Source organism: Anabrus simplex, chromosome 1 (assembly GCF_040414725.1).
Source record: "Anabrus simplex isolate iqAnaSimp1 chromosome 1, ASM4041472v1, whole genome shotgun sequence".
Lineage (NCBI taxonomy): Eukaryota > Metazoa > Arthropoda > Insecta > Orthoptera > Tettigoniidae > Anabrus > Anabrus simplex.
In genome coordinates this window covers 50975333-50990763 of record NC_090265.1, presented here as the reverse complement: position 1 = coordinate 50990763, position 15431 = coordinate 50975333, and the positions used below count along the sequence as shown (strand labels likewise).

The 15431-nt window shown below is 40.4% G+C and overlaps 1 protein-coding gene across 2 annotated transcripts in view; it reads right to left on the bottom strand.

Moving 5' to 3' along the window:
• LOC136860905 (trypsin eta) overlaps nt 1–13638 on the bottom strand; it is a 58189-nt gene extending 44551 nt beyond the window's left edge. Inside the window, exons 1-2 of one of the 2 annotated variants that reach the window (XM_067138786.2) lie at nt 13534–13638; nt 8680–8756 (exon numbers count right to left, since the gene is read on the bottom strand). In XM_067138786.2, the coding sequence (XP_066994887.2) occupies nt 8680–8756; nt 13534–13597 (141 nt within the window). In that variant the 5' untranslated portion in view covers nt 13598–13638. Of the gene's footprint in view, nt 1–7531; nt 7587–8679; nt 8757–13533 lie in introns of those variants that run through there. The other variant, XM_067138788.2, reaches the window with a different exon arrangement.
• Nucleotides 13639–15431: the final 1793 nt, after the last annotated feature.

The window sequence follows — 15431 nt, the reverse complement described above, 5'->3', positions numbered from 1 at the left end:
GAATATGGTTCCCGTGTATGGACCCTCACTAGATTACATGATTCAAGATCTGGAAACAATCCAAAGGTAAGCAGCTCGATTTGTTCTGCGTGATTTCCGACAAAGGAGTAGTATTACGAAAATGTTGCAAATTTTGGGCTTGAAAGACTTGGGACAAAGGAGACGAGCTGCTCGACAAAGTGGTATGTTCCGAGCTGTCAGTGGAGAGATGATGTTGAATGACATTTGCAGATGGAGAAGTTTGAGCGGTCTTTAAATAAGTGGGAATGATCACAAAATGAAGATAAAGTTTTAATTCAAAAGGATAGCTTGGGGCAAATATTCGTTTATAGGAAGAGGAGTTAGGGATTGGAATAATTTTCCTTTCGAGTTTTTTTAATACTTTCCAACTTCTTTGCTGTTATTTAACACCGGGTAAACAACTGATAGGAAATATTCCACCTGAACGACTGACTTATATGCACATCAGTGGAGATTGATTGATATATTATAGCGTTTCTTCTCCATGGACATCAATTCTCTTCGAGATAAAATACACATGATATCACGCCACATGGATAAAATAAACACATAATTAAGACAAAAAATAGAAGTGAGCTATATTACTGCTTCTAGCGGAAATACTGCATACTTACAGACCGATTAACCGGTACAAATTTTCCCCTGAGAAATGTTTGAAAGTGGAAGCAACATTCCCTGAGCCTGGATTTCAAGTGTTATTTCTATTCTAAGACTTGAAATTGTATTTCTGGAGAACACTAACGCACGTTTTACACTGTTACTGCAACAAACATATTCACAGTAGATTCCTTTTATGAATTCGTTTCGTATCCTCGTGCCACAGGACTGCGAAGTGCCGAACAGAGTATGGAATAACTGGAATTAATAGGTCATTCTATGTACTGTCACTCGTATAGGTTTTTACCGCATTCTGAAAGACATGTCGTCGTGTTCTAGAGAACACTAGCACCAAAATGTCACGTCAATCTCCATAAGTGGGTCAGTTCATGGGAACACGCCACTGGTCTGCAGTCCACTGTCTATACATCTGTCGGGTCTTCCCATATACGTAGAGGTTTACATCCACGTAAGATTGTCGTGTCAGCTTAATTAATAAATTATACATCCAATAGTACGCAAGCCTATCTTCGACAGTCGATAACTATCTATTAAGTAATTGGAAATTCTAAATGGACTACTAATATACTTTAATGTATAAATGTCACACTTTGCAGGGTTTTATACGGCGTATGAATGTAATAAAATCTATCATAGTATTTCGTTACAAACCATAGGAGTGCAGTTGTAGCTTGGAGCTGTACTTCTTCGTCTATGGATATGAATACTCTTCAAGAAGCTACTGTATATAAAACTGTCCAAAACACTGGGGAGAGTCATCCCAAATTATTAAGGTTTATCCAGGTGGCTTATTCATTATGACATACATACATACATACATACATACATACATACATACATACATACATACATACATACATACATTATCATTATAGACCGTTATGCCTTTCAGCGTTCAGTCTGCAAGCCTCTGAGAATTTACTAAATGTCGCCACAATCCTCGATTTGCAACTAGTGTTGTGGCCTCATTTAGTTCTATACCTCTTATCTTTCAATCGTTAGAAACCGGGTCTAACCATCGTCGTCTTGGTCTACCTCTACTTCTCTTACCTTCCATAGCAGAGTCCATTATTCTCCTAGGTAACCTATCCTCCTCCATTCGCCTCACATGATCCCACCACCGAAGCCAGTTTATGCGTACAGCTTCATCAATCGAGTTCATTCCTAAATTAGCCTTTATCTCCTCATTCCGAGTACCCTCTGCCATTGTTCCCACCTGTTTGTACCAGCAATCATTCTTGCTACATTCATATCTGTTACTTCTAACATACGAATAAGATATCCTGAATCCACCCAGCTTTCACTCCCGTAAAGCAATGTTGGTCTGAAAGCAGACCGAAGTAAAGATAGTTTCGTCTGGGAGCTGACTTCCTTCTTACAGAATACTGCTGATCGCAACTGCGAGCACAATGCATTAGCTTTACTACACCTTGATTCAATCTCACTTACTATATTACCATCCTGGGAGAACACACAACCTAAATACTTGAGATTATTGACCTGTTATAGCTTTGTGTCACCAATCTGACATTCAATTCTGTTGAATTTCTTACCTACTGACATCAATTCAGTCTTCGAGAGGCTAATTTTCATACCATATTCATTGCACCTATTTTCAAGTTCCAAGATATTAGACTGCAGGCTTTCGGCACAGTCTGCCATTAAGACCAAGTCGTCAGCATAGGCCAGACTGCTTACTACATTTCCACCTAACCGAATCCCTCCCTGCCATTTTATACCTTTCAGCAGATGATCCATGTAAACTACGAACAGCAAAGGTGAAAGATTACAGCCTTGTCTAACCCCTGTAAGTACCCTGAACCAAGAACTCAATCTACCATCAATTCTCACTGAAACCCAATTGTCAATATAAATGCCTTTGATTTATTTTAATAATCTACCTTTAATTCCATAGTCCCCCAGTATAGTGAACATCTTTTCCCTCGGTACCCTGTCGTATGCTTTCTCTAGATCTACGAAACATAAACACAACTGCCTATTCCTCTCGTAGCATTTTTCAGTTACCTGGCGCATACTGAAAATCTGATCCTGATAGCCTCTCTGTGGTCTGAAACCACACTGGTTTTCATCCAACTTCCTCTCAACGATTGATCGCACCCTCCCTTCCAAGATAACAGTGAATACTTTGCCTGGTATACTAATCAATGAAATACCTCGATAATTGTTGCAATCCTTCCTATTCCCTTGCTTATAGATAGGTGCAATTACTGCTTTTGTTCAATCTGAAGGTACCTTACCAACACTCCATGCTAATTGTACTACTCTATGAAGCCATTTCATCCCTGCCTTCCCACTATACTTCACCATTTCAGGTCAAATTTCATCTATTCCTGCTGCCTTATGACAATGGAGTTTTCTTACCATCCTTTCCACTTCCTCAAGCATAATTTCACCAACATCATTTTCCTCCTCTCCATGAACTTGGCTGTTTGCAACACCACCAGAATGATTTCCTTTTACATTGAGAAGATGTTCAAAATATTCCCTCCATCTCTCCAGTGATTCCCTGCGATCTATTACGTGTTCACCTGAACTACGCAAAACACTGTTCATTTCCTTTTTGCCTCCATTCTTAAGATTCTTTATTACTGTCCAGAAATGTTTCCCTGCTGCTTGACCTAGCTTTTCCAGGTTATTACCAAAATCATCCAATGACTTCTTTTTGAATTCAACAACTATTTGTTTCGCTCTCTTTCTTTCATCTACGTACAAATCCCTGTCTGCCTCGGCCCTTGTTTGGAGCCATTTCTGGTAAGCCTTCTTTTTACGTTTACAGGCTTCCCTCACTTCATCATTCCACCAAGATGTTCACCTTTTCCCATCTTTACACACAGTTGTTCCGAGGCATTCTCTTGCTGTTTCTACTACAGCATCCCTGTATGCCACCCATTCACTTTCTATATCCTGAACCTGCTTACTGTCTACTGTTTGAAACTTCTCACTAATCATATCCATCTACTTCTGTCTAATTTCCTCGTCCTGGAGATTTTCTACCCTTATTCGTTTGCAGACAGATTTCACTTTCTCTACCCTAGGCCTAGAGATACCTAGTTCACTACAGATCAGATAGTGATCTGTATCATCGAAAAATCCGTGAAAAACTCGTGCATTCCTAGCAGCGTTCCTGAATTCAAAGTCTGTTAAGATATAGTCTATTATGGATCTGGTTCATTATGACAGGGAAGGCTAAATTTTGAAGAAATTGCCTTTACTTATGAACGAATGCTATTCCCGGATTTACAGTTGCTAAATTTATTCTTGGAATAAAACTTTTTCATCCTGAAGCTGAGCCAGTCTGAACTTCTGCACGAACGATATATTTGTCTAGCTTCCATAGATTAAATGTCGTTCCATTGCACAAACCGGTTTTGTTAACTTCATTAACATTATGGCACACTATGGACTCAGTGGTAATGTACGTTTCTTTGTCATCTTTAAAGATGCTCAGAACCTGTTGGTTGATGATATTAGCTTGTACGTTTGCTAGGGAAAAACTGCTACTTTGGAAATTGTACTCTCACCTGGATGAAAAGAACAACTAAACGAATCTCGTAAGTTATTTTTTGAAATCCGGTTTTGTTGAATCACGAAGGTACCACTATGCCTAGTTCTCCTTATATGCAACAAAATGACAACCGCACCTCTTTGAATGAGAGGTACTTTATCGAGAAAGAACCAAGCATACGAAATCCCATCTCAGCCGAACAATGTCTCTACCATAGAAACACCTACAACGAAGCATCCAAGATCAACAGTTGTTAAGAGACATTTCTCAAAACCATGTATATCCAACCCATGCAGGATCGGGTATGAAATGAGATGAATCTTGGTTGCGAGGTTTTGCGGCCGGATGCCCTACCGGCCGTCAACCTCATCAGAGGAGTTAATGAGATAAAATGAATGACGTAATATATGATAGTGGGAAGGGAGAGGGTGAAACCTCTGCCGACACATAACCTACTCCTGTCTAATAGCACCTAAGATTCTGTTCATCAGAATAGTTCTGACCGCCGAATTTCCTGTCATTAACTTATGACGCTAGTTGACTGCTAACGGGCCGTACCTTATGCCTCCACTGTTCTCCCCAGCTCCCGCTATTTATTTATTCATATTTTCCTAGCAGCCTACTTAATTACTCACAGAATCTGAGACTTTTGCCATGGCTCGATTGGCTATTGTTGAAGTTTCCTAATTTACAGTTCACAAGATGCACAAGATTCACAAGATACGATCGCGATGGACAATAACTTCGTCCTTTGTTAGCAGTCGCGAGGCTGTCTAGGGTTGGCCAGTGGCCTTCTTCATATTTCCAACTGACTTGCACATAGTGTTGGAGAATCTGTTAAGCTTAATTAAAGAAATCGGCTCCGTTAATACCGTAATTGCAGTTCAAAACCTTTAAAGGGTGCATATTATAGATCTTCTTCTTTCACATGGACTAATTGCGACCGCAGATCTATAGGTATTTTTTATGTAATGAAGCTCCCTTCTTTAATTACAGTACACGCGTCCCTTGGTGGGTGGAGTTAATTTTTGGGCGCAATTCTCGGCATCTAGACGCTTTGCATTCACATCTGTTTTCCATTCATTACTCCTGGACAGCTCACGACCTCGATTCCCCCCTTAAGTAAAGTATTCCGTATTTTCAGCCTGGAATAAACGAACATTCAGGTCTGTTCATTGATGTGCCCTACTTATTTTTTCCTATGTCTAGATCAGAATACCGCATAACTTTTCGGGAAAGAAATGACATTACCACTCGTGAAATGTGGAGGAAAAACGGGAAATAGCTTCCGGTATTGTGGAATCCCGTAATTATCTCTGCCTCTGGGCTTTTTAGACTAGTTGTAGCGTCGCGTCTTATTCCTCACTCTGAGAAGAGAGAGCAGTTTTTCGGATCGGACTGGCTTCACCTCTGCCGAGTCCTCTTTTGTAGGTCTGGTTCTGGCCACCCGCCGATCTAGTCCGGGGGCCGTTCCTTTTGCCAAACCTGCTATAAAAACGCGACTTCTGAAACTATCTTAATGAGATAGAAAGATGCATACAGTATACTGCCAATGAGCCGTAAAGACACTGTACGGTTTCCATATAATACGCGACACTAAATGCGGGCTCCAACACTAGTTTTCACGAGTTAACAGAAATTGGCACCGCAGGAGAGCAATCTTTTAACGACTAGTATGAGGGCATCGTCGTTAATGGGATCACAATAAATAATCTGCGATATGCAGATGGTACTGTTCTGCTTGCAAAAAGTGCTGAAGACCTGCAAACATTAATAATCTGTGTGGTTGAACACAGTTCTTCAGCAAGTCTGCATTTAAACACGAGAAAATATCGAAGTAATGGTAATAAGCAAACATGTCATTCAACCTTTCAACTTGACAATCTCTGGAGCAAGTCCAATGTTTTAAGCGTCTCGGCAGCATACTTGGTCACACCTAGAACAATGCTGTTGAAATTCAGCAAACGTCTCTGTAAGCGGGACTTAAAGATCAATCTCCGTCTCCTTTTATTCGATCTTTGAGATGTGGTGCTACCGCCGCCTGCTCAGAATATCATGGGTTTACAGAATAATTAACAATGAAGTACTCCAACACCTGAAAAGAGAGCTAGAGTTCATGCACAGCATCAGAAAGAAGAAATTGTAGTACTTTTGCCGTATCATTCGAAATTATAAATACAGAAACCTTCATCTTATATTACAATATAAAATAGAAGGAAGGAGAAGTAGGGGAATGAGAAGAATATCTTGGCTAAGGAATCTACGAGAATGGTATGGGCTCAGTACCCTCACGTTTTTCCGAGTTGCTGAGAGCAAGAAGCAGACCGCCCTGATGACAGCAGACACCCAATAAGGATATTGTACAAGAAGAAGCAGAACAAGTATGAATCTGCTGGTTCCAGGCAGGTTTAGGTTGGTAAAATAATCTGAGTGTGAGAATGAAGGATAGTGGGAGTGGCAGAGAAAGGTAGTGTTGTGACAGAGATGATAAAAGAAAAAGCCACAACTTCCTCTGACGATTTCGGTAATTCTTTTGAAACACGCTTCCCCTATACCTCTCAATACTAGTACCCCACCTAGGGATAATTTGACAGAATGAACCGTCTGGTTTGGCTGGACAGAGCTTGCCTTTGATTTCAGCTAATAAAGCCGAATAACCGGCAATGTCCCCACTGATTTTATCCTCAGGGAAATAATACCACTTGCAACAAAACCAACAAAAAGTACATACATGCTCTAAACATAGATATACGTCATTATGACATAAACATTATTAGGTGTATCATCTGTGAATGATTTCAGCTTGTCCCACATGCAGAAGTATTGGGGCGTCCATACGGTAGTTCCGTTTATATGGAAACTACGAGATTTCCATTGTGTTGTGGCGGTAGTGGTTTTTATATATTAACTGGAAGTACAAATGCGCAACTATTCTCCAACTGTAATCTGAAATGAAAATGCAAGTGGTCCGTAGTTATCGGCAAAGGAAAAGCAAGGGTCACTAAGGGAGGTGAAAATGAGAGTTTACCTTGGCCTCGTAAAACAGATAACTTTCGGGATCGGGTGTTCATGTGAGATCGGATTAGAAAGCTGAAGTTGAGGAGCCAGATATAAGTGGAAACAATGCCCGATTCAGGTAGAGGATCCGCAGTCACCATTCCAAACTTCCAAATCGAGACACCATGCTCCTCTTACAACTGTCATTCAATAACTTCCCCACCCACAAGTGGTTTCCATAGTGTTGTACAAGAACAAGTGACTCTAGCTCACCTTGCCTTATCTATTGTCGTTTCAGTGAATTCTGGCGTCATTCAGAAGTGTTTGATGTTATGGAAATGCTTATAACATCAGTAAATTATGTCTTACCGTATATCGTAACCAGGAAATTAACTGGCCTGTAAGCGGCATGTGTTCATCGAGCCTGTGAACGGAAGGAGAAACGTATCATTGCTCACAGAAATTAGCAACTGTTAAATATTTAGTCTTTATCACCACATTTTAATTCAAAAAGCCATTCAAGGTATTTGGTCGCGTTCATACAGTGCATGCAAATGAGAGGTTCAGTGTAAAACAAAAATGGCCAACCGGACACCAGTGAGGATCGAACCCATATTAGACCATTATTCTATTTCAAATTAGATTTACGCCACACCGACACACATAGGTTTTATGGTGGAGATGGGACAGGAAAGGAGTTAGGAGTGGGAAGGAAGCGAACATGGCATTAATCAAGGCACAGTTTGGTGTGAAATTCGGAAACCTCAGAAAACCGTCTTCATGGCTGTTGACAGTGAGGTTCGAATCCACTCCCTTCCGGAGGCAAGCTGATAGTTACGTGATCTATATCGCTCAATCTCTTGCTCTGTGCACCTGGACAGAAGTATGTTCTTCTTTTAAGTATACGTCGAAATTTGTGGCTTGCACCTGGACACAGCTCGATTGGAATTTCTTTTGATGGTATAAAGTTCTGAGTTGTGTCCTCTTCTAATTTTCAAATCAATTGCTGAGTGGAGAACTTAAAACTGTCAAGAGGAAAAGGGAATCACGTTATCTCCTGATCTTGACAGGTTCAAATCCCCATAGCTGTTGCCATTCAATTCCATAGGAGGGCTTTGTGACGGGTATCATTATGCGAGGAAAGTCGGCCAATGGGGGCCGTGCCTTTTGTAATGAATCTGAGCGTAGGCAATTTCTTGTAAACACTTGCTAAAATTTATCGCTCAGCATGTATGTCGTACGCATGTATGTCTAAGCAATAACGAAAATACAGATATTCCGTGCAGAAGGAAGCAATCTCCATTCGTTTTTTGCTAATGTATTAAAGAACAACTCTTTTAAATAGCTGCATTTCACTTCCTTGAACTACGCTTCATTATCCTCAATATACTGAGAATGTTACTCCAACACATAGCTACTTAATAACTAATTCCCTCATTACCTTGTTGAATGATTTTTGTCTGAAAAAATCTCTTTGCATCTATATTCTGTAGGACTATTTATGAATTTGTACTCACCTGAAAGGGAAATTCGCCGGGCAATGCGTCCCTTCCTCCAATTATTCTCCCGTCATTTCGTGCGATTGTGCGTCCCTCTGTACAAAACAAAATAGACAACAGGAATGTTATGTACAAATTCCGACGTTATACACCTTCTGATATAGTTACTGCTTTATAACTTGCAGTTAAGGTTAACAAGAAGGGATATCTGTTAAACTTTCTTCATATCTTTATTGTGATATTTCCTCGAGGGAGCAAATTAAAAGAAGTGAATAAAGACAAATTGTTGAAGTGGAAATTAGTTATATTTTCTCACCATCAATCCAAAATATATTGGACGATTAGAGGAAGAGAGTCATGGGAATTGTCCGCCTTCCTGTCTAAACGAATCCTCTCACGCGGTTGCTCCGGCCACCAACCAGACCTGGGCACACCCCATCGGATCGACGTCACCGAGAGACGACCGCCGCCGTCCTCACGGCAAATTGGTCATCAGTGAGATGCGTCACTTCGATGATGATCACCTGATTGTGTTCACAGTGAGTGCCGTGGCGCGCTACTCACTGAACAGCGACTGCGGCCTTGTCCTGCATAGTGTACAATCTCTTTTGTCTCTGTACCTTGACTTTGTGATTAAAGGAATTGAGGCAGGGATTACCGTCTCGTGGCAGCCCATCCCCTCTGCCGCCCACCTGGCAGAGGGCCCGTACCGCTAAGTTATGAATTCAGTGCACACGAGCTTTCAGTCCCTATAAATAGGAGGCTCACACCGAGAGGGGCGTCAGTCTGCAAGGTAGCAGAGCCCACGTACTGATACAATGACTCCTTGATCAGTCCTTTCCACCGGACGCGCAGGGGCCCGTGGTCGGAGGGGCGGAGGCCAGGATGAGTCGGATACAGCGGTCGTTCTTGCGTACGCGTCGGCACCTTCGATCACTGATTGCCTTCGAGGCTATTGGGTTAAGTGGATCCCTATGCATTGGACGACGTTTCTGTAGCTCCCACAGCGATGGATCACATATATCCCGCTGACGACCTTCGCTTTAGCTGGGCTCCATGGGACATATTGGACGACGAACTCTCCCGCCCGAGCACACCCGCCTCATCGGCCGGCACCCCCAACCTCGACCAGGACGTTACCGACTGGAACGACTACGATCCGCCCAGCCTTCCCTGGCGGAACCCACGACCTTCCCCGAAGCCAGATACCAGGCCACATCAACCAACTGAGCTTCATCACCACTGCCCTGAGTGCTACGAGTCCGTCGCCGTTTAGACTCCACACCCTGTGCCCTACTTGGACACCGCCTGCGGCTGCTAGGCCACCGACATCATGAACCGGAGTGAGGGAGAGGGGGGGAGAAATCGACCTCGCCAAACCATCTGGTGCTCCAACCCAGTTGCGGACTATGTGACCATCCGCCATGATGGACAGGGCCATCTACAACTTGGTGTCTTCCGGGATCATCGAGCAGGGAGAGATCACGTGGGTTTTCGATCTCTTCGTTCGTGTTTCTGTCAACATCTATTCTCCAGTAAGTTGACCTAGAACTTTGGCCTTGTGGTGCCATTATCTCGAGAATGGTTAGTTATAAACAAGAAGTGGATTTTGGTATCCTGACCGAGATTTCTTCCTCGCGTCGTAAGAATTAAAATGAGCTTTCTCTCGTCCTTGTATAAGAAATTACATTTTCACCTGTATTATTATACTAGGAAATGTACCTGTGCATCGCTACGATATTCTACATTGTATACGGATATCGAAGAAAATTACTGTAAATGCAGTGAATATTAAACTTTTAAATTGCATATCCCTTAGCGTTATCGAGAAAGAGCAGGGGGATTACCTTTGGACAGGTGTATGCTAATCATGAAGTTTGGTTGAAATATCTCCAGTAGTTTACAAGTTATAAGAATTAAGCTTTAAAAGCACCCGCTCTTTGGTTACGTTTGGTGGCACTTATACCAAAAAGAGGTCCGTTAATGATACCACCCTGATTATTCCTCTTATCGAAAGGATGCACATGAGAAAAAAAATAGAAATTAATTTCTCTTAAGGCAGGGAGGTTTCTATTAAATTTGATTGTGTATAATGTTTGGAGTGCAAAATCGCGGTTTCGGCTTGGTATAGACCCCCAGTTAATTCAGGGATTAATGAACAATATTAGTCCGAAAACGTACCCAAGAAGAGGTAGATTATAAATGTGAAGTTTGGTAGAAATATATCTGGTAGTTTTCAAGTTATGTGAACTCAGACAAACGGACACCAAAGCTAAAGAATATGCAGATTGTTATTTTTACACCTGAAACGGATAACTGATTGAAAATTTCCCCCAAATAGTCAATGTGCAGACACACGGTCGTTCGATTTTATTTATATAATAAATAGATGAGGAATCTGCTCCACGTACAACACCTTTTGGGCTATCCGCTGGTCTTAGCCTTAAAAACATACACTTTATGATATCTCTCTTATTAATCAATCAATCAATCAATCAATCAATCAATCAATCAATCAATCAATCAATCAATACTGATCTGCATTTAGGGCAGTCGCTCAGGTGGCATATTCCATATCTGTTGCTTTCCTAGCCTTTTCCTAAATGATTTCAAAGAAATTGGAAATTTATTGAACGTCTCCCTTGGTAAGTTATTCCAATCCCTAACTCCCCTTCCTATAAATGAATATTTGCCCCAGTTTGTCCTCTTGAATTCCAACTTTATCTTCATATTGTGATCTTTCCTACTTTTATAAACGCCATTCAAACTTATTCGTCTACTAATGTCATTCCACGCCAACTCTCCGCTGACAGCTCGGAACATACAACTTAGTCGAGCAGCTCTTCTTCTTTCTCTCAATTCTTCCCAACCCAAACATTGCAACATTTTTGTAACGCTACTCTTTTGTCGGAAATCACTCAGAACAAATCGAGCTGCTTTTCTTTGGATTTTTTCCAGTTCTTGAATCAGGTAATCCTGGTTAGGGTCCCATACACTGGAACCATACTCTAGTTGGGGTCTTACCAGAGACTTATATGCCCTCTCCTTTACATCCTTACTACAACCCCTGAACACCCTCATAACCATGTGCAGAGATCGGTACCCTTTATTTACAATCCCATTTATGTGATTACCCCAATGAAGATCTTTCCTTATATTAACACCTAGATACTTACAATGATCCCCAAAAGGAACTTTCACCCCATCAACGCAGTAATTAAAACTGAGAGGACTTTTCCTATTTGTGAAACTCACACAACCTGACTAGCTAAAGAATTAACAAATAGATTTCCATCAAGGATGGTCGACTTCGAGTCACGTTGGTCTTGTATACTGTATATTCTGGGAGAGAAAAATCACAGTTCCTTTTCCCTATAAACCCCCAGTCCATTCCTGGAATTTGTCATGGTACTGACCTGAACGCCTACCTTAGGACAGGTGGATGGTAAACAGGAAGTTTGATTGAAATATATACAATAGTTTTCAAGTTAAAGAAAGTCAGACAAACAGGAAAACAAAAAGACACCTAATGTTAAAAACACGCGGATGTTCATTATTACACAAGAAACGGGTAACTGAATGAAAATTTCGCTCAATTATTCAATGTACGGACACACGGTCGTTACATTTTATTTATATAGATAGATAATATTGTGGCTAATGTAAGGTAGAAGCTGAATATTGAAAAATACATTCCTGGTGCACCTTCAGGGCAAGAGATTAACAAAAAGTCATAATTTCAGCTTCATTGGTCTTTGTTACCTGGATATTTCATGATCAGTGAATTTATATTTGGCTTGTATATGTGAGGGATCTAGAACCAAAACTGGCCATGTCCAATCAACCCAATTTTACATGAAAGGCGTTAGAACTATCTAAGATAGGAGATATTTGCATGGAAGTATTACATAACATAACCGTTCTACTCATAAACATTCTAAAATACAGCATAACTTAATATCTGCGATGAACGTTGAGCAGTGGCGTTTTTAAAATTGCAGACTGAAAGTCTGGCAAGTGAAGGTTGGAGATTTTCACCTGTGTGTCAGTCATTCTTAGAAGATTGCCAAAATTGCAAGTGAGTTAACAGAAAATCATGATCAAAAAAGACTTCAGCGTATATTAACTGTATTTAATCACAGACATAAAACATCAAAACCATCAAATCATCGTTTTTATGAAACTTCCGCTCCTTTAACTACTTCTACCTCATTCTCTTTCACATTATTCCTCATTATTTCTAGCAAATTTGGGTAACATTTGAGGTTGTCAAACGTTTTCCACTGATTACCGTGATGTTTAGTCAACAATCTCGCAATTTCAAAGTATTCACATTAACACGTCTATCACTTACAGTGGCCTCAATCAGTCTTATACTTTCGCAGGTTTTACAAACACTTTTAGCTACCGCAAGGTCACTTCGAAAATAAGACTCTCCTCGCACTATAATATTGTTCAGTGGATTTGTTGTTGGAACAAAACGCTTGGTAACATTCAATTTGAAAAAATCACGTGACACCTAGCTCACTTTAGATTGGCCAACATAGACATTGCCATTCTCGCAATACAACGCTACATGGATATTGCCAAATTTGCAACTAACCGCAGTGTTTAAAGTTAAAATTCGAGGAGGGTTTTGTCCGATACGTAAATGAACAATTTTTTCATAGATGGCAGTTACCTCGCAGAATGTTATCCATGCCCTAAATCATTTCTGCCAATAAAGTGGAGATAGCCTGTTTCAATTCTAGACACCCCATATTAGGATTACCTCCAAAGAACACGCCAACTTGTTTATTCAGTATGAAAAGTCAATGCTTCATAAGGTTGACCAACAGTCAAAAGAAAAAAGAGATACATTTTCGTACTCACCAACAAGATATGCCTGCAATAGCCATAATATAAAAAAGTCAGCGGCTAACTTCACGCTCCCCATTATCGTTTCTGCTCTAGCGGCCCGTGTTGACTGGATGTGAATATACAAGACAGTACTATACAGATTGTAAGATAATCTTGAGAGTACTTCTACCTTTATCAACGCTCACAAGTGTTTTTTTTTTTTTTCAAGGATGTGTTTTAATTTCTTATAGACGGAAACTGATTGTTGGTAAGTGATATGGGCCGATGACCTTCGATGTTAGGCCCGTTAAAACAACAAGCATCATCAGCAACAAGCAGGGTGATACATAGGTGTGTCGTAACAGACATATCACACTTCGTGGAACAATAGTATCTTACCTTCTATTGAATGTTTCTACGAAACATAAGTTACGGTAAACAACTTCTAATAGGTGATGTGGATGTTATAGATTCTATGCTCCATCCACTTACTTAAATCAATTAATGCCATTTATCTGCTGCTTGTTTGAAACTACGTATTGTTCTCTCTATATTATTAATAGATATATTACTTTCTAATCTGTATTCTAATTGGATTAGGTATTAAATTTATATTATGTGATATTATTTGTCGGTTTGGCAACCTCAGTAATTTAGTAAGAATATATATTTTATTTTTAGGTGGTTATTATTCAATGTGCAGTACAGCGAGATAATTATCCCTTTAGAAGGAGTAATCATGAGAGAGAAAGGAAGGGATATGACCATTTTTCTAATTATGGTATCTGAAAGAATAATCTGTAATCCAGGAAAAATTCGAGAGTCTAGATGTAAGGTTCTTCTCTAAATATAATAAGCAACGTGATGTCTTTCGAGTGTACAGATCTGGAAAGGGTAGCACTGACGATGATTAGGAACTTTTCGATAAGGTAATCAGATATATGGGACACAGTATGGGAATGAACGTAATTGTAGCGAGTTTTATCAATTTACCAAATGTCAATTGGAAGGTAATAACAACGACACAAAACATGACCAACATATGGAAAATAAATTAATATGGGAAGGACAGCTGATTCAGAAAGTGATGGAACAAACTAGAGGGTAGACTATCCTGTACGAGGTATTGGTAAACCCAGACGAGCTCTATAGAGAAACCGAAATAATATATGGTATTAGTGATCACGAATCTGTTTTTGTTTTAATTACAAATAAATTTGAGAGAAATGAAGGTCTTTTAAATAGAACTATTAGGCAGTACGATCATGACTTCTGCCTTCGGCATCTCTCCGGTCGATGAGGTGTAAATGACACTGCCCTTGAGGTCATCTCTACAATAAAGAGCCAAACCTCCACCCCTCTTATTGGTACGGTCATGACGTCGGAGATTATAGCTACCAAGGTGAACCATACTATTTCGAACTGAGGGAGACAACCAACTTTCACTGATACCTATCACACGGACGCATTTTCCTTTAAATATACCCTTTATTTCGTCCAAGAGTGCGAGTAAGCTGTCTCATCAATGGGCTGGGATGGAGTGCTATTGCTCAAGCTACAGTTAGTGTCAGAGCGTGGTCCCATAATTAGGTGGCTAACGGACATCCTTAATCTAAGACAGAAATCTTACCTGGATATCCTTATGAAGTGGACCGCTGACCGGTTAACACACGGACACACACATACACAGAAACACACACGTAATGAACCTAATAAAAACTATAATATTGTGAAGACAAATAGCAAACGGTTTCTTCACTCCGATAATCCACTTAGTCCCCTGATGTGCGAATTCAGTTCACAAGGTGAATTAAACTTCAGCTCCTTTCCATCATCTACATGATCAAAAATGCGGCCATCCTGGCTCAAATTCTGGTCCATACCACGGAAGTCCCGTGTTTAATTTAGTAGTTCCTTTCGTGTGGACGTTA